The sequence below is a fragment of the Protopterus annectens genome, chromosome 1.part2, assembly GCF_019279795.1.
Source record: "Protopterus annectens isolate FY-2018-M chromosome 1.part2, PAN1.0, whole genome shotgun sequence".
Taxonomy (NCBI): domain Eukaryota; kingdom Metazoa; phylum Chordata; order Ceratodontiformes; family Protopteridae; genus Protopterus; species Protopterus annectens.
In genome coordinates, this window is record NC_056727.1 from 549,992,905 (window position 1) to 550,016,592 (window position 23,688).

Here is a 23,688-nt window from a genome sequence, read left to right on the forward strand (position 1 = left end):
GTCTTTGTTTCTCATCTATAGTAGGAGTGTATTTCCTATCCCTTTTTTGTCTTTTTAAGATCCTTTTTCCACAGTAACTGTTTTTTATTAGGTTACTTTTCCTTCCCTTTCCCTCTGTTATGCCATAGCGGTATCTATGCTGCTATTGTTAGTAGCCCACCCCTCTCCTTCTTATAACCTAACTCTTTAAAAAAAATCTTTCTCTATCTTTATGTGTTTCCCTCGTACTTGTTGTGTGTATGGGGCCTTTTAAATAAATGCTTTTGTGCTCACAGCCTTTCTGTACTGTTGTCATGGCTAAGAAACAAGATAAGCCTGCGTGCTTCAAGAAGTGTACTAAGTGCAGACACAAAATGCCTTACAGTGACTCGTACTATCTATGTTTGTACTGCCTGGGCCCACATCATCTTCAGGAAGACTGTGTGATATGTCATTCCTTCAGCCACTGGGCCCTGGTTGAATGGAAGAATAAACTTATTCTTAGGGGATTATTGCCTACTTCTTTTGGTGAGGCCATTTCTCCTGGTTCCCCGAAATCTTCAGTAAAACGTAAGTTGGCTCAGTCGAGCCCAGCTTCTTCTGCCTCTAAGCCTGGTGATAGAGGGAAGAAGAGGCCATCCTCAACTCCATCTGACTCCTTGGAGCTGAGATCGAAATCTTCTAAAGCCTCATTCTCCATGACTTGTTCAGGGCCTTTGGCTCCAATTGATTCATCCTCAGGCCCAGCTCATTCGGCGCTGAGCTTCTCTAATCCAGATATGTCAGAGCCATTGCGCTCAGATCTGATATCCAGCCCTTTCAAACCTATAACTTCTCTGCCAAGGACTCAGTACTCCCCTGTGGTGGATCCAGTGCTGTTGAGAGTTCCATCTTCCTTCCAAACCAGACCAGGATCTCCTTTGGCTTCATCTTCCTGTTCTACCAAAAGCCTTACAGAAGAAGATGTGGAATTGATGGTAAAGAAGATTTTGTGGGCGCAGGGAATTACTGAGTCCCCCTTGGCTTCGACCCAAATGGGTTGCCCAAGCCATCCATTTCCACCTTTGGTTCCTCCCCTGACTTCAGCTCAAGTTTCTGAGCCCTTGGATCCAATTTGGCCGGCGACTTCTTGTTCCGATCTGAAGATTTCTTTTTTATCGGATCAGGCACTTGCTGGGAACTCTTCTGCCTTCTCAGTGCTGGAAAGCTCCTGGAGCCATAGCGGGCCTGGTGGATCTCAAGTGCGTTTGACTCCAAGACTTTCTGAGCAGTTTCTGCATATCAGGGCTTCCGCTCAGGTGAGCTCGGTGCTGGCTGTCTTCTGGGCTGGAAGGGACCTCTTCCCACAAACATGGCTTATCAGAGATGGACTCCCTCCCCGCTCAGGAACGGTTGGCTTTTGGTGCTCTGGAGAGAGCCATAGCTGCCTCTGCAGCAAGGAAGTCACCTCCCCTTCAGATCCCCAGTTCCATCACCCCCACGCACCTCTTCTGCCCAAGCCGTTCTGCAGGGACAGTGGGAACTAAGGCCACAGGATACCCGGCGGGGTACTCCTGCCTTGTCTGATACCTCCCCAGAGTATCCCACTGAAGAAGTCCCTTGGAAGACGACCTGTAAGAGGAAACATCTGGACTCCATTGGGGTGTCAGCCACAGAAGACACTGACATTGATGAGTGAGAAGGATCCCCATGGTCACCTCCTGAAGATGTCTCCATTGGAGACATCTTGGAAATTTTAAAACAGAGAGGTGGCTGGAAGTCCAGTAATTCTTCCCCGGAGGAGTCGGTGTACCTGGCGGCCTTTGGTTCCTGACCGTCTACCTCCTGTGTCACTCCATCCACCTATGAATTCATAGAATTGATATCTCGGCAGGTGTGGGAAAGCCGAGACTCCATTGAGCCAACTCCCTGGAGACCAAGCAACATTATTGCAGCTCCAGCTGACAAAGCTTTTTGGACAAAAGGGGTTGCAGTAGATGCCTTAGTGGTGGCAGCAGCTACTAAAAAGGAATTATCAGAAGAAAGTTCCACTATCCATCCTCCGAATAACAATTCCAGGATGATGGATAGACGTGGAAAACGAGTCTTTTCTTCAGCAACCTTTGCCTTGTAATCACTGAATTACCTTTCCCATTTTTGTAGGTTATAAAGTGATCTGATCAAGGAGCTATCAGATACCCTTAAAGGAGCCATAGCTGAGGGAGTTCAGGAGAAAGTAGCTTCCCAGCTGGCAACCCTACATTCTGTAGCTAACTCTTCCATGAGGCTAATCGCTCATACTGTTGAAGGAACGAGTAGAGTGGTAGGTTCTGGCATATCAATGAGAAGGCATGCCTGGATGCACCTTTGCGACTTTGCTGAGCCTTTTAATTCTTTTTTCATCAATGCTCCGTTTGATAGAATGTCCCTTTTTGGCCCCGTGGTCAAAGAGATGCTATCCAGGTTTGAGAAGGAGGGTAAGACTCTTTCTGTTGTGGGCATACACTTTTCTGCCCCCCCCCCCCAAGAGACCTTACCTTAAGAGTCAGAGAGGGGGTGGCAAAATGTGGTTCTTAAAGTCACAGGGCCTTACCAAGACACATGTGGAAAGAGTTCCCCCAGAGGCAGGGGGGAACAATTCTGGAACATGCTGCCTATGCGGCAGAGGAGGCCCACAGAACCAAGGGTCTAGAGAATCATTCTTTGGGAGACCCTTCCAGCGCTCCTGAACAGAGGCCCAGTTGCCTGCATCTGGAGGCAATTGGGGGTCAGCTATCCCTGCACTGGAGAGCCTGGCTAAAAATAACAAATGATTTATGGGTGCAGAGGATAATATCCAGAGGATACCTAATTCCATTCTCCCTAGACCCCCTTCCCAAGAGAAGAATCCTGGACATTCCACCCAGTCAAAGGGATCAAGCAATTACTCAAATTCAGAAACTGCGGGACAAAAGAGTCATCCAAGAGATCCACCCAGATCAAAGAGGATTTGGAACTTACCCAAGGTTCTTTTTAGTTCCAAAGAAAACTGGGGACTGGAGAACAATTCTGGATCTCAGCAGATTAAACAAATCAGTTTGACGTCAGAAGTTCAGAATGGTCACGGTACAGTCCATACTTCCTTTCTTGGAACAGGATGACTGGATGTGCTCCATAGACCTTCAGGATGCATACTACCAGTGATTGCAGGTGAACTGACAGGCTCAAAGTCTAAACACAATCTTCTATGTTGCACTGAAGGAGGCCTTGCATATCTCTAAATGCTGGAACTTCTATGAAAAATAGGCAAACTGAGAGAGGAAGGATAGATATCACAAGCTTAGTTCACTAAGTAGACTCCTTCACAGATCAACTGGTTCAGTAAGATCTTATCATTTAGTTTTGTAGATTAGCTTGTATGGTATATGCCTATTAATCAATATCCTGTTTTTGGTGCAAATATGATGAATGCATTACATCCTGCTAACTTAAAAATGTTTTTTTGAATATGCCATTTCTGTGTTATTTTTGCCAGATCCAGGAGAAGACTATACTGACTATGTTGCTACCCGCTGGTACAGGGCGCCTGAACTGCTTGTTGGTGATACACAATATGGGGCTGCTGTTGATGTCTGGGCTGTTGGATGTGTCTTTGCAGAAATGTTATCTGGACAAGCACTGTGGCCTGGAAAATCAGATGTTGACCAGCTGTACCTGATAATCCGAACTTTAGGTATTCTTGCAATTCTAAATTTTTAAACCTGTGTTAAAATAAGTCATATCCAAAGAAAAAATGAAAGGAGGTTGAAATAAAGTAATTTATAGCTAACAAAAATAACAATATTATAAACTGTAAGCATGTCTGTTTTTGACTAAACTTCTATTGTATTGGAATTTAGCAGTTTTTTTTTTGTCTTCTGAACTCAGATTAATGGATTCCTCTATAGATGTAACATTAATTTGCATGGGAGGATATGCCCAAGTTACAGTCCAGTCAAACAAGACATATTTATCATTTGGAGGCTTTGTAGTCTGAATCATTACTTCTGCAGAGTGCTACACGGAAAGTAGTGGTATCTAAGAAGAACTAAAATATTTTAAAAGTGACTAATGATAAGACATACCTTATGTTTCTGTGGCACTCTGAAGGAATCACCTGCAGCATGCCATTAGTACATCACAAAGGTATAAAACTGATTCTTCGGGCTATTCATCTTTTTCCCTGACTCCAGCTGACTGATGGTTTGGACCCATGGATGGTGATGTTCTGAAAGCTCTGGAAGCTAGCTGGCTGTTGTATGCTATACAGGATACAACTCATGCAGTTTAGGCTACTGTAGCAGTGAGAATTTGAACATCTACTGTTATGGTAAGTTTCCTTACACAACTGTACTTTTTTCCCATCAATCTATGACAACTGCAAAGGATTATCTCAGGATTCTGGAATACATTTCTTCCACTGGCCAGACTGCACATGAGGAAAAAATCCATTGGTTTCTCAAGTCAGTGTGGACTCGGGACTAGCATCCTTTAACATTTCCTATCCCTGTTCTGGAATTTGTCAGGAGGTTGCTTTCATGATGGGTGAATCAGACCTTGTTAAATCCAAACTGACCTATGTCACTCCCATCCTTATTTAATCTGTAACAACAGATCAGATCAGATTTTATGTGGAGAGCAGAATCCAAGCTTATCAACTTACAAGGCGCTTGGAACCATCACTTCAAGAAGAAAAAAAAAAACACATAAATGTCAAGGAAAAGGTGGCCTTCATAAATGCATTATGGACCTTGAATTCTCTGTGGACTTCAAGGACCACTTCTGGTAATCACAGACAACACCACTGCAATGTGTTATGTAAAAAATCACAGGGGAGGGCAGGTCTTACCTCCTATGCAGGCTAGCCAGACAGCCTGGGAAAATGAAATTCAACACAGTCTTTCCCTCCTAATTGCTTACATCCCATCAGAGGAGAACACCATGTCAGACATGTTGAGCAGATCCAGGACAGTCCTCATAAATGGATGTTACACATAATGGTCTTCCAGGAGATTATCCACATGTGGGGAACTCCCCAAACAGATACATTTGCCTCCATTTTCAACAGCAGCTAAACAAATTCTACTCCAAGACACCTTACTAAAAGGCCTAGAAGACTGATGCTTTTTCCATCCCTTGGATGGGAATGTGCCTATATACCTTCTTCCCTTTCCTCTAATAAGCAGAGACCTGTTAAAGATCCAGAAGGACTCTCCAGCAATCATACTGGTAACTCCCCTTTAGCCCTGTAAAACAATGATTTTCTCTTCTCATGAAAATGGCCAAAGGCAATTACAACAAAAGTCCCCAAAGAATGTCTCTACTCACATAGAGGACAAGTGATCCACCATTCCACAGTACTTACATCTGACTGTTTGAATTATAGTATTTTGATCCCACTTAGGCACCTTTTCTCAGAGGAGGAACAACAGGCATTAAAGGAGACTAGAAAACCTGCAACTAGAAAATCCCATTTAGCCAAATGGAAGATTTTATATTTGGTGCCACAAGATGAAACAGGCTCTACCCACCACAACCTCTGCTGCTCCAGTATCTGTGTTGATTGAGCAAACCAGGCCTTTCTTACTCATCTATCAAGATTTATGCTTTGATCATTTCTGCTTGTTTGCCTTTAGATCCCCTTTCCTTCCTTCCTCGCTCCAGGTAAAATAATTTCTGAAACTGGTTTTGCATATCTGCCCAACACAAAAATAGTTGGCTCCTCCTAGGGCTCTCAACTTTGTATTGGAAAAACTCATTCTTTCACCTTTTGAACCAGCTTTTCAGACTGATTTAGAAAACTGTTGCTAGGCATGTATCTAAATTGCAGGATTTGATGGCAATTCAACCCTTTCTTGTGTTTCATAAGGATTTTGAAAACTCAACAACTAACCCCTACTTTATGCCTAAGGTAGTCTCTGAATTGATTTTAAATCTATGTGTTCATTTCCTTGCATTCTTTCCTGATCCAGAAAACAGGGGCGACAGAATCCTACATACTCTGATCACAAGCAGTACAGATTTGATGGAAAGAAAAAAGACAACTAATATCAAAACAGATGGTTATGAAATTGTTTTTATTCTCACCATGGAATGTCCCTCCTTCAGGAGGTCAAGGCCTACTCTACCAGAGCTTTGGCTATTTCCTGGACCTTTCAGAAATGGGTGGTCTCTAAAACTCTTCTAGAGGCAGCAACTTGGGTACTTTGTACACATCTTCATTAAGCATTACAAGACTGAGTCCAGGGTAAACAATTATGTAAAATATTATAAATAATAGTATGTATTTAAATGACTATTGCTTCTCCCATTTTTTTAAATCTGTATAAATTGCACACTTATTCCTGCTGTCTTGACTTTATGCAGCTGAAGTTCCACTGTGAAAAATTAATTCTGCTTTCTAGTTCCCACTCCAGGTGTGCCATCTGTTTGGGCCAATTCCAAAATGCTTGCAAAAGACATAAATGGGCTAGTTACTGTTATTGATAGCCCTTGACAGTGCTTTAAAGGGAAAGTGTTTGGAAGGACTGGGGTATGCTCTTTATCTGAAGTTAACACTATTAATTTAAGGCATTTTTACTCTGCAGTGTTTTTCCATTGGTTTCTGTGCTGACCTAGGTGTTCTGAGTGGATCTTCATTTTATATCATTTTTACTAGCTCTCTTCAGAATCTGAAGCTACAGCTATAAATTGATTTGGATTTTTATTTATTTTTTTATTTAACATTTGTTTACCGGGAAAGTTAGACTGGGTCAGGAACCCATTTTCAGCGGAGACCCGGGGAGAAAAGCTCCAAATGATACATGAAAGTTAAGACAATTTACATGAACAAAATAAAAAACAAGTATTAAAGTACACATTATTAATTGAATACTAAAGTACAGAGAGGTAGATGCAATAATAAATACAAAGAGGTAGGTAAAATAATAAAACATACTAAATTAAAGTGAAGTGGTAGATTGCAAAATGTTTTTTTATATACATCAGGTAGGATTAGGGTAAAGAATGAGGATCAGAACATTAGATGCAAACAGATGCTTAGAAAGATGGGAAAGTTAAGGGTGTAGAAATATGGAAAGTCTGTTAGTCCAATATGCTACTGGTTAGTAGATGAAGTTCCTGTTTTAGGGATAGAAAGGAAAGCCCCTAGAGAATGAATGGAGTTCATCTGTTAGGGGTAAGAGCAGGGGCAGGTCTGATGACATAGAAAATGTTTTTAGGGTGTGTTTGAAGTTGTTAAAGCTCTCAATGGTAGTAATGTCTGTTGGCAGAGAGTTCCAGAGCTTGGGGGTGGCATGTGAGTATAGGCATTGTCCAGCTCTGTTGTTTGGAATGTAGAATGTTAGGAGTTGTTTGTTTTCAGAGTGGAGCTCTTGTAGGTATGTAGGGTTTTAGGACAGATTTGAGGGCTGGGCAGCTATTAGATGTATATATCATTTTATGTGCAGAAGACAGCTGTACTAGGCTTAGGTGTTGTGTGAGTTTGAGTCAATTTACTTCTTTCAGAGCTAGGCAGTGGTGGAAATGGTAGGGGTAACCTGCGGAGAATTTGGCAATTTTATGGTAGCAGGATTGGAGCTTGTTTTTAAGAGAAGATTGTAAATTGGTGTAAAAGGGGGCTGCATATAAGACTGAGGGAAGTAAATAGGTGTTGGCAAGGGTTTTTCTGGTGGAGCTATCCAAGAAAGCTTTTTGGCTGTAGTGTGTTCCTAGTTTGATGTGTGTTTTTTTAATGCTATTGCAGATGTGGTATACGAAAGTTAGTTTATCTATGGTTACACCTAGAAGCTTAGCTGTGGGAACTGTTTCAATTTCTTTGTTATCCTGTGGGAGTATTTTAAAGTCAGATGAGATTGGTTTTGTCGAGAAAAGCAAGAGTTTTGTTTTTTTAGGATTGAAAGGTAGCCGGGCTTCTCTTAGTCATGTCTCTATTGAGGTGAAGATGGTTTGGGTGAGTTGCTGGAGTCGTAGTATGTTACTAGAAGAGGAAATTATGGTAGTATTATCTGTGTATTTTACAGTATCCATTGCTATTTCTGAGAGCTCTTAACTGGATTGACATCATTGCTCATCAAATTCTGTGTTTTATTCACTTTTCAAACAGTATCCGTTGTTATTTTTCTAAGATCTTAAGTGGATTGGTAGTGCTGCTAGTCTAATTCTGTGTTGTATTCACTTTTAAAACTTAAAACAAAAAGTCAGCTTTGGCCATTTTTGTAAGTTGTAACCAGAGCTCATGGTAATTAATCCAGACCCCCCCCCCCCGCAATTTTACATTACACAGTCCCCCATCTTAGTCTTTTTTTTATATATTTAAGGGTCTTTATTGACTTTTACAAATGGTGTATGTGTATACATATGATGCAGTCCTCATGCATGGTACACTTCAATATTTCTCCAGTCGCTGCTCCTCATATCTTAGACTTCAAACATGGTCTGACTTCTTCTCAAATATTAGCATTACAATATTTCTGCATTCTTATACAGTAGGATACAACCCATTACCAGACATGCATGATGGTAATACTAACAAGAGTTTTATTTAACAATATTATTTTAAAAGCATAAAAAAGTACTTCTTATTAACATTCATTATATAATGTTGCCCCTATTACTCTGACCTAGTAATTAAATCCTACCAACTCCATTTATCCATGCAACCCCTACCCACTTGATAAACTCTACTCTTCCTTTCCATATGCTTGACTGAGTTTGTTGCAGTTAATACTTCCTCTATTGGGGAGCTTTATAGGTTTTCCATTTTCTTGCTATTACTTTCTTAGAAATAAAGAAGCTCTATTAACATCTTGTTCTTCTTGTTATCTTTACCTTCTGGACATCGGCTTAGCAGCATGTGTCCCCTGTCTATCACCACCATTCCAACTGGGATCTTTCTCATCATATTTTGCAGACTTATCTTGTTCCTGGAAATGTCTTACTTAATCTGCTTAGTGTATAGAAATATTTTTGTAAGTACTTCCATCTAAAATTCTGAATTTCTTGGACTTGGTTACATGTTGGAGTAACCCATATTTCCTCACCATCATCTGGTGTCCTTCCTAGCATATTATTTCATTCTCATTCTCTTCTCAGCTTATCTGTTGCCACTACATGTTGCGGTAAGTAACCCCTTACGTAGTCTACTTATTAGCCTATTCATGTTGGTCTTATCTGTACTTGACTGTGTTATTAACATTACTGTCTCTGATATGAGCTCTATATCTGGCACTAATTTACTTTATTTACTAATTTGATTTTAATGCTAAAACCATAATTTTGTTTAAACTGACACCATTCCAATGCCCTGGACTAGCTCATTCTTACCCCCACTAGAGGAAGCAACATTCTTGACCTGGTTATTCTCCTTAGTTCGATCCAACCAAAACTAATCACTATGGAAATCCACATCTCACCCACACCCCTTGCAAAGGTATCCACCATGAACCCATGCCAATGGAAAATAGATGCATGACTGCTGAATCATACACCAATGCACTGTATGAACACATACATAAATGCATGGAACTAGCCATACCCAACAGAACCAAGACACTCTCCTCCAGAAAAAGGAAGCCAGTCTGGTGGTCCCCTACCATTAATAAACTCTACAACAGAAGGAAGAAACTGTTGCAGAAAAGGGTGAAGTCCCAAGACTGGAAAAATTCCCTGATTAGCCTCAAGAAAAAGTTGAGATCCCTCATCAAAACCTCCAAAGCCAGCTATGAAGGCAGAATTGCAGCAGACACTAAAAACAACCACAAAGCCTTCTTTAGTTATATCAAGAATCTCCATGGCAATACCCAGATTTGCTCTCAGTTACTGCACAATGGTACCTGCTATACTGAGCCAACAGATATTGCCAACATACTGGCTGACAGATTCAGTGCCAACTTTACCCCTCTCCCTCCATCCCCAAAGGACCAATCTCAATACCGGAAGAATGCCAGGCACCCTGCATTACTGCAGCACAGGTTAAAGCTGCATTGTCTAAGGCTAAGAATACAACTTCCATGGGACCCAACAATATCCCTGGCTGTGGTCTGCATGAATTACAAAGTGAACTGGCACCACATCTGTGTGCTCTGTTCACTCACAGCCTCACCTTAGGCTTTGTCCCTACTGAATGGCACACTGCTACAGTCATCCCTCTCCACAAAGGAGGAGTGACTATAGACCCTGGAAATTATCGCCCCATTAGCCTGACGAGTCTGATATGTAAGGCTATGGAGCACATCATCAAGGACCTAATTAACAAGGATATATGGAATCTCCGTACTCTAGATCCCACACAATTTGGTTTTGTAAAATGTAGATCATGCCTGCTCAACCTGGTTTACTTCTTTGAGTCAGTCTCCAGAGTGGTGGATGAAGGTAAGGCAGTTCATACAGCCTACCTCGATCTGGCCAAGGCCTTTGATACCATTCCTCACTCAGAAATTATTGATCAACTCACCAAACTAGACATCAACCCGTATATCGTTGGGTGGGTTGCAAATTGGCTCACAGGTAGAACAGACAGTGTGAAAGTAGCAGACTCCAAGTCAGACTTCCGACCAGTCGAGTGGAGTCCCACAGGGATCAGTTCTGGGTACTCTCCTGTTTGGCATTTACTTCTCAGATGTCCAGGCCAACACTTAGGGACTCTGGCTGACCAAATTTGCAGACGACAACAAGCTGGGAGCCATTATTAACTCCCCAAGTGATGCAGACATCCTACGGAAAGGCCTCACTGAGACCAATGACTGGAGTCGAAACCATGGCCTTAAGCTTAATGCCAAAAAATGCATCGTCATCCCATTTGGGAAAAACTCAATTCCCACTAATTACCACATCGATGGGAGCCCACTGAACACTGAAGGCATTATAAGAGATCTGGGGACAAAGGGTGACAGCAACCTCTTCTTCGGCCACCACATTGGCACTGTGGTCAGAAAATCCTTCTATGTGGCACATCTCATTACCAAGGGTTTTGCATCCAGGAAGAAAGAGGTCATCATTTCTCTCTACTCTTCCCTCATTAGACCATTTGGCATGTTCCTCACTAAACACCTGCAACAGCTTTAGAGGCCGCAAAAGTACCTCATGAAGAGGATCCTAGGCCTTAAACACATGTCCTACATGGACAGACTCAAAAAAACTCCAGCTATTCTCTGTCTCATATCGTCTACTAAGAGACGATCTCTGCTTCACTTACAAAGCCATGTCTGAACCAGCTTTATTAGAAATGCTACATCTAAAGAAATCCCAGTCCCTCCGCACCACACCATTCAGAGACCTCAACCTCATTACCACAGTCAACAGAACTTGCTGGAGGGACAGGTTCGTAACCCAGAGACTGCTGATGCTCTGGAGTAGACTTCCCATACATGTCAAGGAGAGCACCTCACTAGCCCTCTTCAAGAGAAATTTTGATGAGTGGATGGGAAATAGAAAGTTCACCCCAGGGATCACTCCAGTGGCTCTACTTGATAGAGTCACTGGAAACTAACGAAGGGTGGCACAATGCCAGGGCACTTCTTTGGGCTAGGGTTGTAAAGGCCCCAGGGCCATTAGCCTAGTACACACCTATGAACCTATTACTTGCTCCCCCTGCCTTGCTTACTCTGTTCCCCATTCTTACTGGATACAAACCTTTCTTCCAGTTCTTATATTGTCTAACCTCTTGGGTTTTTCATTCTGTTCACAAGGCTTTGTTGAGCATGATTTTATTATTCCCTACACTACCTCCAACCAAGTACTTAAATTTGCAACAGTTAGCTTTTCTCCTTCATGGGAAAAATGCCAATTGCTTCTATTTTGGTTAATAGTTCTTAATCTGCATGAGATTGATCGTAATAAAGTGGCCTTATAATACTACTTTAGGTCATCTATAACTAAGCCCCCTCCCCCTGTGGCACTGGCAATACTATTTTTTTCCCACTTCACTTTCTTTGTTTTTTCTTTTTGACCAAATATATTATTTTTTAATTTCCTTTTGTGGCCCCTCCCACCAACTTACTTCCAGATGATATACAGATAATGCTTGTCCAGTGTATAGGACTAGTGGTACTACAGACTTTTATAAGGCTTATATTTTTATTATACAGATCAAGTGACATCATCTCCCAGTTCCTTAACAAAATTTTAATATTCTGGTGCACCTATTTCCAAGACTCTTTTTTTTTTCTTAAACAAGAAACGTCTTTATTACTTTATCACTTATGACATAGTCAATCATACATTTATATAAATGAAAACAAACCATATCGATATATTTTTAGCTGCAAACATTATACATCATTTATAATCTGTCCAGTCATTGTCAGTCAAACATTACATAGCTCTTTCAAATTCTGCCTTCTTTTAAACCTCATTCTTCCTCCAAACTGTTATTCTGCATGTACTGTTCCCATAATTCCCTTTTTATGTAATTTGCTCAAATCCTTTTCTAATAATCCTATTTCCAGTTGTTTTATCTCTGTTACTATAGTCACTACTTCTAGTATAGTTGGCATAGACTCTGATTTCCATTTTCTAGTAATTGCGTTTTTGGTAGCCACCATAATTAGACTCAGTAAGGCCTTACTATATATAGTCAATTCCGATTATGTACCATAGCTCAAAAATAATTTCTTTAATTATACCAGTTAGCTCACCCAGTATTTCTTATAGAGTAGTCTGCAGGGAATTTTTAAAGTCTACCAGCTTATTACAGTCCCAGAAAATATGTTTCCATTTACCTCTTTTTCCCCATCGCATATCCAATATTTGCTGACTACCTGAGGAAAAATTCTTTGGAGTCTACTAGGGATATAAGAATACCTATGTAAACACTTCCATGCAAAGATCGTAAATCTTCAAGACTTTGTTACACATTTAGGAGACATACATATATCCACTCATTCTTTCTTTGTGAATTGCTTATCCAGTCTCTTTACCCAATCCTTTTTAACCTCCTCTGATTGATTCTTATAGTTATCATGCATTATATTTTAGGCTTTACTAGTTATCCCTTTTTTAACAGCAGCTTCTGTTCTCGATTCTACTAAAAACTCTACCAGTTCTGTTATTTTGCTTGGGATCCCATTGTTTCTTTCTCTTTGTCTATAATCTGATTTTAATCCTTGATAAGGAAGGCAATCTCTAGCTTGCAGTCCAAATAAATTCTTAGCCTTTTCCTATTGTATTACCTTTCCCTCAATAATTAATTGCTCCCAATATCTTGGTTCCTTTGCCAGTTTTCTTCAATAAATTCCAGCCCCCTCTTGTCTATAGTCTGTATCCCAAATTGCAGTTATTGCTATGGGCAGAATTTCCTTTCTCCGTTCCCATGTTGGCTTAGTTCTTAGAATACTTTCTGTTACTTTACGAATATAATATTCTGTATGGTTATTGTTATTCTACTTAAGAATTTACATCCCAAATCTCAGTCTCTCCTTGTTTCTTGAGCTTCCCCCGTTATATCATCATCCCTTTCCACTTTGAGTTATAGTTTTCTGCTTGTGTTATGTGTAGGAGCCTTAACTGTTTAGCTCTGAAATATCCCTTTAAATCAGTTAACCCCAAATCCCCTTGTCCTGCTGGAAGAATCAGCTTATCCCACTTGACTCTTGCCGTTTTACCCTCCCACATAAATTCTTCAACTTTTTAATTGTTATCTACAGCTTCTCTTCTGCTTGATAAAAATGTGCCTGACCTGTGTATAAAACTGAACAGACTAAAAACCTTTTAACTGCTTGTATCTTGCTATCCATATCCATTAAGCAGAGCTTCCAGTTTCTCAGTTTTTGAATTATGTTTTGTTCAGTCTCTTCCCACATAGCCTTAGCTGTCACAACACACTCATTTTTAATCCATTCTCCTAAGTACTTTATTTTATCATATCCTCATAATTATGGGTATTCTTTAACCAATTTGTGTGTGGGTACATAGTTTACAGCTCTTGTATCCTGAAAAGACATGAAACTGTCTCAAAATGTCCCACAGCACTGAGATGTTATTTTCTGGTTTTATGAGGTATAAAATAATATCCTCTGCAAACAAAACCAGCTTTTCTTGACTGCCATACCAATTATATCTTTGAATTTCTGAGTCCCTTATTTTCTTTGCCATTAGTTCTAAATATAATGCAAATAATAAATCGAAAAGAGGACACCCGTGCCAGAAATGATCAGAAAGGAATCCACCCACTTTAATTTTTGTCTCCAATCCCTCACATATCTTCCTAACCAACCTTATAATTTTATCAGGGAAAGCAAATGCTTCCGTTGCCCTGCTCATAAAATTCCAGCTTACTCTGTCAAATGCTTTTTCTGCATCAAGACCACCAGCAACAGTGGCATTTTCTTACATTCTGCTTCCCTCTGTATCTTTATTGTTCTGTTAGTGTTATCAAATGTTTGCCTCCCCTCCACAAAACTACATTGATCCATATCTATCAATTTTGGCATCACAACTGCCATTCTTTTAGCCTTCTATAATAACTTGCGAATAATTTATACTACCCATTCCTTAAATTCTGCTCTTTTTCAACAGATAGGTGAGGAAGAGCCAGTGTCTCATTTTTATTTCATTACCTTGCATTTTATTGTAGTTATTATTGGCGTGTGATCTGAAAAAGTTTCAATTAAATGCACATGTTCCTGTGAAATATAAGTTCTATCTAGCCTAGCCCAGTTTTTGTATCTTGGGGAATAATATGTAAATTCATTATGGACTCCTACTACTGAATTCACATCTTCCATGCCAAATATTTTCATAAGTTTCTTCAAAAATCTACCCTCTTTGGTTATATTTTCTCTTCAGGTCCCCCCAGATACCCTCAGTGTTGCAAATCAAATTCCAGTCCACACCTATAAGTAGTATTCCCTGCTTAAAGGTGATTATTTCTTGCAGAATTTTCTTACGCTCCCTTATAGCAGTTTTATGTGGAATATAAATACATGCCAGTGTAATCCTCCTCCCTTGCCAGTAGTCCCTTAGTAGTACAAACCTACCATTATTATCTTTTTATCCTCTTCTATCACTATTGGAGCTCCTCTTTCAATTAATATAAGTACTCCCATTTTCCTTTGTCACAGATATTCCACTGAATAACCATCCTGAAAACTTTTCTTTATCAAATTCACATGCTCAGTTCTTCCCAAATCTGTCTCCTGTAGCATAGCCATTTGCACTCTACATTTTTAATGTCATTAACTACTCTTTCTTTTTTGTATGTATCTGTGAGACCATTTACATTTAAAGATAATATAGAAAGTGCTGTCATTATGTTAAGAGGTTATTATTCCTACCTGTTATGTATAGCAGTTTTTTTAAATGTCTAGTTACAGCTTTTGTGGTACATGCATACGCTAATGTTTGGCAGGTTGATCTTTTATGTAGTTGTTTCTTGTCATATCCATTTGAACCTATGTTACATCTTACGTTTTTGTTTTAATGAACGCATTCAAACACACACACACGCACACACACGCAAACACACACACACACACACACACACACACACACACACACACACACACACACACACACACACACACACACACACACACACTCACACACTCACACACAGAATGCCCCTAACTTATTAACCTAATGCTAACACACAAAACTATGTACATCTTTAAATATTGAAGTTTAACCCTCCAGAAAGTAACAATTGTCCCAGACAAACAGCCACACTCATAGACTTGGATTAACCTATAAGTATGATTATCCATGCTAAGATGCATGGTACAGCCTGTGCTTCTACTAAATGCTGTCTGTTTTGTCTTATCTTTATTCCTCTTGCAGATTGGGAAAACATTTGAATGCTTTTAGAAAACATCATCTCCTGGCCACTGAAAGAAAGAAGTATTCTGTTTTTATTGCTACTTATCAGATTGTCTCCATGGTGTCATGGGATCCAGCTACACAGTTGCCTCTACAAGCTCTCATTTATTTGATAGATACAAATTTTTATTATATTCAATGTTCTCAGTTTTGTCAGAATCAACTCTTTCTACTGGTAGGATTGCATCTTTATTATTAAAGGTCTAGGGTGCTTTCTCGTGACCAAGTTTGGAGCATACACGCAGTGTGCCTTTTCAAGTAACAATTCCTGCTGTGAAATGCCAGTCCAGTTGCTTATCTGTGCTTTTATAAAACTAATACAGTCTGTTCCTTCCAGCTTCTCTGATACAGCAAAAAATCTCAGTTTTTTCCCTGTGTGCTCTGTCCTGTTGAGCAGTCTCATATTCCGTCAGCCTTTTTTTTTTCGACCTCTGATTTTTGTAGTTTGATCACCTCATTTGAATATCTGTTTAAAACTTCTTCCATTTTTCTAGCCTTTTGTTATTTGAGTTGATATACTTCTTCAGTGTTTTGTTTATTTTAATCAGCGCTGAGTACATTTGACTTATTTTTTCTTCTAGATTACTGGAAGTCATGTCTTGCACCAAAGCTGGAGCTTACACGGCTTTTTGCTGAACAGCTGCAGAATTCTTCCCTGCCAATGTTTTCTCCTCTTCTTTTGTGATTGATTTTCTTTCAGGTTCTCTGAGTTTCTTTTTTGCTGGCACCCAGGGAGTGCATTTACTTGCCAGTTACTACAGTTCGCCTAAAAAGACAAGTTCACTGGCTGTCTCTTGTGAGTTTCTGTTTTCACACTAGGGGAGCTGAAATTAAGCTGTTACTCATTGTGCATCCATGTTGCAAGTGTCTCAGCCATCTTAGTCTAGAGATTGATGAAAGCTTGGAAGCTTAAAAACAAAGCATTTGGACTACATTTTGCATCCAGAAAAATACAGTTAAACTACATTTAAAATACTGCATTTATCTTACCATTTAAATCAGTTTGTGTGTTGTTTTTCCTTTATCTGAAGTTAAATATATTAATTTAAAGCATTTTATAGTCTGCAATGATTTTCAAGTGGTTTCTGTGCAGGTCTATGTTTTCTGAGTGGGCTCTCATTTTATTTCATTTTTAGTAGCTCTCTTCTGAATGTGTTTCTCTCCCACGTTTTTTCCTGTAGTGATTTTAACTTGGAGGCTTTTGAGCTGTCCAGCCCTACTTTATATTTGGCCTTTGGATCCCTGCCCAGTCCAGTCTTTGTATACCTGGCCCTAGAAGCTCTTCCTATCTTATCTCCACTACACATATTAATGGTTAATGACTGAAGAAACTGGGAGGGCAGCATCAATTAAGAGGTTTGCACACCTCTCAACCAGACTTCTCAACCTCTCGCACAAGAAATCTGGATAGAGCCACAAATAATAGGGACAGATTTTAAACATTGCTCATAAACTTAAAAAGTTGCTAGAATAAGGTTTCTATTACCATGTATATTCTGAAGATATGAAGTCTGAAACTCCAATGTCTATCATTATTTAATTACTTCAATCCCTAGTGATTTACAGAAGTTTCACTTCTACTGCACCACACACATTTTGTTTTATTTTATTTCCATTTTAATGACTGTCAGAGTCTGCAGGGTGTTTTATTTTGAAAAATGACCAGATCATCTCCCCATCACTTCCGTCTGTGCCTCTTTCCCACACTTGCCTCTGTCACAGTTTTGATGCCTGATAAATTAAGTCCACAGGTTAACCCTTGTTAAAATGGGTAAAACAACAAATATTATGATAGTCTAGGAGTAACTACCGTTAAGGTAATTTATTAAGTAGGTTTGAGATAAACACTTGGGTTTTTCACAGTAACCTTCATCAGATAAAAGTCATTAAAAACAGGAAGACGGTTTATAAAACAATGTTGATGTTATGAACTAACTCTTCCTGTTTTAATGGTTTTATCTGATGAAGTTTTCTGTGAATAACAAAAGTGCTTATCTCAAACCTATTGAATAAATTACCTTAATGGCAGTTACTCCTGGACTAGTGCGATATTAGTTGTTTTACCAGTTTACTTATTTGCATTCATTATTTAGAATGAGTAAAAAAATAAACATCTCTGGAGAGCTTCTTTGGAAAACGGGAAAGACCCAATGATGAGACAGCAGAAGAGCTAAGACTGCCAACAAAAAGAAAGCTGCATTTAAAAGAAAATAAATTACTGGTTTATCAATAAAGCTGATTCACATGCTCCAAGCTCACTCTATATAATATGTAGCGACCGGCTATCCAGTGAGGCCATGAAGCTTTCGAAACTGCTTTGCCACTTAGAGACCAATCACTGTACATTAAATGCCAAGCCTTTGGAGTTTTTTTGAAAGAAAAAAATTGTGAACATGAAGGGCAGAAGCAATTATTAAAGACCACCACATCAACAAACCTGTCTACACTGAGAGCATCATACTTTGTGGCTAACCATATTGCTAAGGCTAAGAAGTCTTTTACTGTTGGTGAAGGGTTGATCTTGCCTGCAGGTAAGGACAAACTTTCAAGAGAGGCTGCAGTTAAAAAGGTAGCACAGGTTTCTCTTTTGAATAGCACCATCACTAGACAAATTGATGAAATAGCAGAGGACACTGAGGCACAATTGTTCGAGAAGATTAATGAGTCACAATGGTACGCAATCTAGGCTGATGAGTCTAGTGATGTTGACAACAAGGCAATAATGCTTGTTTTTGTGTGACATATATTTCAGGAGGATGTGCATGAGAATATGTTATGTGCATTATCATTGCCAACCAACACCACAGTTGCAGAACTTTTCAAGTCTTTGAATGATTACATATCAGGAAAACTGAATTGATCCTTCTGTGTTGGTGTATGCATGGACAGAGCTGCCACCATGACTGGAGGGCTTTTTGGTTTCACTACTCAAGTCAAGGAGGTAGTGCCTGAATGTGAGTCTACACACTGTGTCATTCACAGAGAAATGCTGGTTAAACAAAAAATGTCACCTGAACTTAACAGCATTTTCAATTATATCATTAAAATTATCAACCACATGCCCTTAACTTGCAGCTGTTTGAGCAGCTTTGTGAGGAGATGGACGCAGAGCACTAATGTTTTCTCCTATATACAGAAGTTAGATGGCTTTCTAAAGATAGATCACTGGCCAGAGTGTTTGAGTTATGAGAGCCACTCTAAAGATTTATTTTAGAAAAACAGTCATTACTGGCAGCACATTTCAGTAACATGGAGTGGATCGCAAAACTGTCTTACTTGTATGACATAGTCAACCTGCTCAATGAACTCAATCTGTCACTTTCGAGGAGAATGAGAACTGTCTTTGAGTTGGCAAATAAAGTGGGTACATTCAAAGCCAAACTGGAACTGTGGGAATGGTAAGTGAACATAGCTATATTTGACATGTTTCAAACATTAGCAGGGATTTTGGAAGACACTGAGCCTGGGCCTTCATTCTCCCAACTGGTGCATAGTCATCTATCTTTGCTTTTAAAACAGTTTGAGCATTACTTCCCAACCACAAAAGACCCACGAACTGGGATGGAATAGATCTGCGACCCATTTGTGAACATGTCAGGTGAATCAACCTTGTCAGTGCTGGAAGAAGATCAACTGCTTGAGACTGCAAATGACGGTGGCCTTAAAAGTATGTTTGAGACAGCTTCATCTCTGCCAATGTTCTGGATTAAAATCAAGGCATAATATCCTGAGAACTCCACAAAAGCACTGGAAACCCTGCTTCAGTTTCCAACATCCTATGTTTGTGAAGCGGGGTTTTCAGCAGTGATGGCAACCAAAACAAAATTACAGAGTAGACTGAACATAAGGAACACACTGCGGGTGTCATTGTCTCCCTTCACCCCTGGATGGGACCATCTTGTTGCAGGGAAACAAGCTTAGGGCTCTCATTGATTCTGCATTATGGTGAGTTGTATTTATTGTGCACTTTTTATTATGCCTGCAATGGCCGGTCCGTGGAAGAGTGTCTTACATGAAACTGGTCCTTGGTTAAAAAAAGGTTGGAGACCGCTGCTTTACAGTGATGATAGTTGGTGCATTCATAGTTTTTTTTCCATATATGCTATAATATATTATAATGCACATAAACCCAGAATTATACTTTTTGCTAAACTTTCACAAACAAATTGGTATATCTTGGAAACTGTATATTGTTAGAAAACATTTATTAACTAGACAAATTTTCACGGGATAGCAAAAAAAACTCCTCGTGGAGTGCACATTTATTGAGATATTTACTGAAATATGAAAAGATATGCATAATTATATTATTAGCAACATAAATAACACTGTATACCTTTCAAGATGTGTAACTTACTGTGCAAATATCAATTATAGTGTTATTCAGTGAAATCTAAGGTTTCACCTGATGCCATGCAGTAGTTTGTAAGTCACTTGTTTTTTGAAGTATAAAGTACATATGGAAATATTGCTTATTTTCATAATTACTAACAATCATCTAACAATATATCTAGTATAGTGTGACATAAATTAACATTGACAGTGTATTTTCCTGTCTGCCCCCATAGCACTTCACATCATACCCTTCAATAGCATGTAGCTCTCTTAAGTTATGAAAATATTAACATAAATACAAAAATATGAATAACAATTTATCTCCTGTCATTTTGTTAACAAGTCTGTGATCTTCTTATACACCTATTATTAGCAGATAAGTCACTTAGTTAAAAAAGACAGACTCAGAAAAGGTCTGGATGCTTTTAGGACCTATGGGTGGTAACTGGAAGACCACAACAATGTGCTATAGGGTTGAATGAGTTTAGAACTTCCATGATCATTCATCTTGTGGCAAAAGGTGTTTACCTGGTGTCTGTGAGTTGGGAAACAGTCCGGGGAGCTCAAAGTGTAGTCATGTATTGGCCAGAGAGCACCGAAGTTGTCAGCTTTTTTCTGAATGCTTCTAATTAGGCACGTTTGTACAGAGCTGCTCACCATGCAGTGGCAGTTAGCAGTATTCTGTGTAGTAGCAAAGATACAAAGCTAGTACTTAGGACTTTAACCTGTACCATAGAAAGGATTAGTGTGGAGCTAAGTTTAGGGAAGCTATTTAGTGCATCAAACAGCACTACAATAAGATCATAGTGCTATCTAACATCTAGCTTTAACCCTTGACTCCACTCAGGTGACCCCTGTAAAATAAAGTCCATGAACCATAATAGCCCAACCTTTATGCAGGTCCTGACAGCATGGATTTGCAATTTCCTAATGTTTCTGTGTCCAGCCTGGTAGATGTGAACATCTTGAGACAATGTAGCAATTGTCTAATGTACTCAGACGGCCTTTTAATCCTTAAAGCAACTAAAAGAGTACGTGAGAGATGTACATGCATAACTTCCTTAAAGGCAGAAATCTCAGTGACAGACAAGGTTATCAAGAACACACGCACTGCATCCTTCACACATACTGCTGACTACACACATAAACCCTGTTATGCTGGGGCACTTAAAAGAAACCTTTCCAAACGTCAAAGACCTCCTGTAGATCAGTGTGTGTGTATGTACCTTTAAGAAGCTACCCAAGGGCTTGCACAAGTGTATAAATACTGAGCGCATGCAAGTCTGACTGCCGTTTTATAGTTAGCTGTTGAGATATAAGCATGTATGTATGTAAGGTCTGTCTGTTAACCAGTTCATTTGTATTTTATGATGCTGTTATCCATCTGGATGTGTTTCTATGTATTAAAGCATCTAAATTCATTAATTCCAGTGCCCTGGATCAGCTTGTTCTTACCCCCACTAGAGGTAGCAATATCCTTGACCTGGTCATTACTAACATGGGTGACCGTCACTCTACACCAATAGTCAAATCCTCCCTGGTTAGATCTGACCACAAACTAATCACCTTGGAAATCCTCATTTGTACCCCCCACCACCACAAAAGTAACCACCATGAAAAACTTCTCCAAAGCTAACTTTGGGCTCCTAAAAACAGAAGTGGCTAACGTCACGGCATCCATGCAAATGGAGAATAGTTGAATGACCTCCAAATCATACACCACTGCACTGTACGAACACGTACGCAAATGCATGGATCTCACCATACCTAATAGAACCAAGATGCTCTCCTTCAAAAAAAGAAAGCCAATCTGGTGGTCTCCTGCCATAAACAAACTCTACAACAGAAGGAGGAAACTGATGCGGAATAAGGTGAAGTCCCAAGACTGGAAAAACTCCCTTATCAGCCTCAAAAAAAGTTGAGATCCCTCATCAAATCCTCTAAAGCTAGCTATGAAAACAGAATTGCAGCAGATAGTAAAGAGAACCACAAGGCCTTCTATAGTTATGTAAAGAATCTTCACGGCTCTGAGCTACTGCACAATGGTGCCTCCTACACCAAGCCAACAGATATTGCCAATATACTGGCCAACAGATTCAGTGCCAACTTTACCCCTCCCCCCCAAAGGACTAATCACAATACCAGTAGATTGCCAGGCACCCAGTATTACTGCTGCACAGGTTAAAACAGCACTGTCCAAGGCCAAGAATACAGCTTCTATGGGACTTGACGATATCCCTGGCTGTGTTCTACATGAACTACAGAGTGAACTGGCACCTCACCTGTGTGCCCTGTTCAATCACAGCCTCACCTCAGGCTTTGTCCCTACCGAATGGCACACTGCTACAGTCATCCCTCACTGCAAAGGAGGAGCGACTACAGACCCTGGGAACCTTCGCTGCATTAGCCTGACAAGTCTGATATGCAAAGTTATGGAATGCAGCATCATGGACCTAATAAACAAGGATATAGGGAATCTCCAAACTCTGGATCCCACACAGTTTGGTTTTGTGAAGTGTAGATCATGCCTGCTTAACTTGGTCGACTTCTTTGAGTTAGTCACCAGAGCTGTGGATGAAGGCAAGGTAGTTCATACAGCCTACCTTGATCTGGTCAAGGCCTTTGATACCATTCCCCACTCAAGAATCATAGAAAAACTCACTAAGCTAGGCATCAACCCCTATATCACTAGGTGGGTTGCAGACTGGCTCACAGGTAGAACCCACAGTGTGAAAGTAGCTGACTCCAAGTCAGATTGCTGACTAGTCATAAGTGGAGTCCCACAGGATTCGGTCCTGGGTCCTCTCCTGTTTGGTATCTACTTCTCTGAAGTCCAGGCCAACTCGAAGGGACTCTGGCTGACAAAGTTCGCAGACGATTGCAAGTTGGGAGCCATTATTAAATCCCCAAATGATGTTGACATCCTACAAAATGGCCTCACTGAGACCAATAACTGGTGTCAGAACCATGTCCTTAAGCTCAGTGCCAAAAAATGTGTTGTCATCCCCTTTGGGAAAAACCCATTTCCCATGAATTATCACATCAATGGTAGTCCACTGAACACAGAAAGCGTTATAAAAGATCTGGGAACACAGGTTGACAGCAACCTCTCTTTTGATTACCACATTGCCTCCATGATCAGAATTGTCCTTCTATGTGGCACATCTCATTACTAAGGATTTTGCATCCAGGAAGAAAGAGGTCATTGTCTCCCTCTACTCTTCTCTCATTAGGCCAATCATCGAGTAGAATGCCCCATTTGGCATGCACCTCACTAGACACCTGCAACAACTGGAGAGGCTGCAAAAATACCTCACAAAGAGGATCCTAGGCCTTAAACACTTGTCCTGTATGGACAGACTCAAAAAACTCCAACTATTCTCTGTCTCATATTGCCTACTTAGAGATGATCTCTGCTTGACTTACAAGGTCATGTCTGATCCAGCTCTGTTAGAAATGCTACATCTAAAGAAATCCTAATCCGTCCACACCACATGTTCCAGAGACCTCAACCTCATTACCACAATCAACAGAACATACTGGGGGGACAGGTTCATAACCCAG

The 23,688-nt window shown here is 40.0% G+C and overlaps 1 protein-coding gene across 1 annotated transcript in view; it reads left to right on the forward strand.

Moving 5' to 3' along the window:
• The window catches only part of CDKL4 (cyclin dependent kinase like 4), a 1,070,656-nt gene that overhangs the window by 694,177 nt on the left and 352,791 nt on the right, over positions 1 to 23,688 (forward strand). Inside the window, exon 6 of the mRNA XM_044057625.1 lies at positions 3,473 to 3,670. Within this exon, the coding sequence (XP_043913560.1) occupies positions 3,473 to 3,670 (198 nt within the window). The remainder of the gene's footprint in view (positions 1 to 3,472; positions 3,671 to 23,688) is intronic.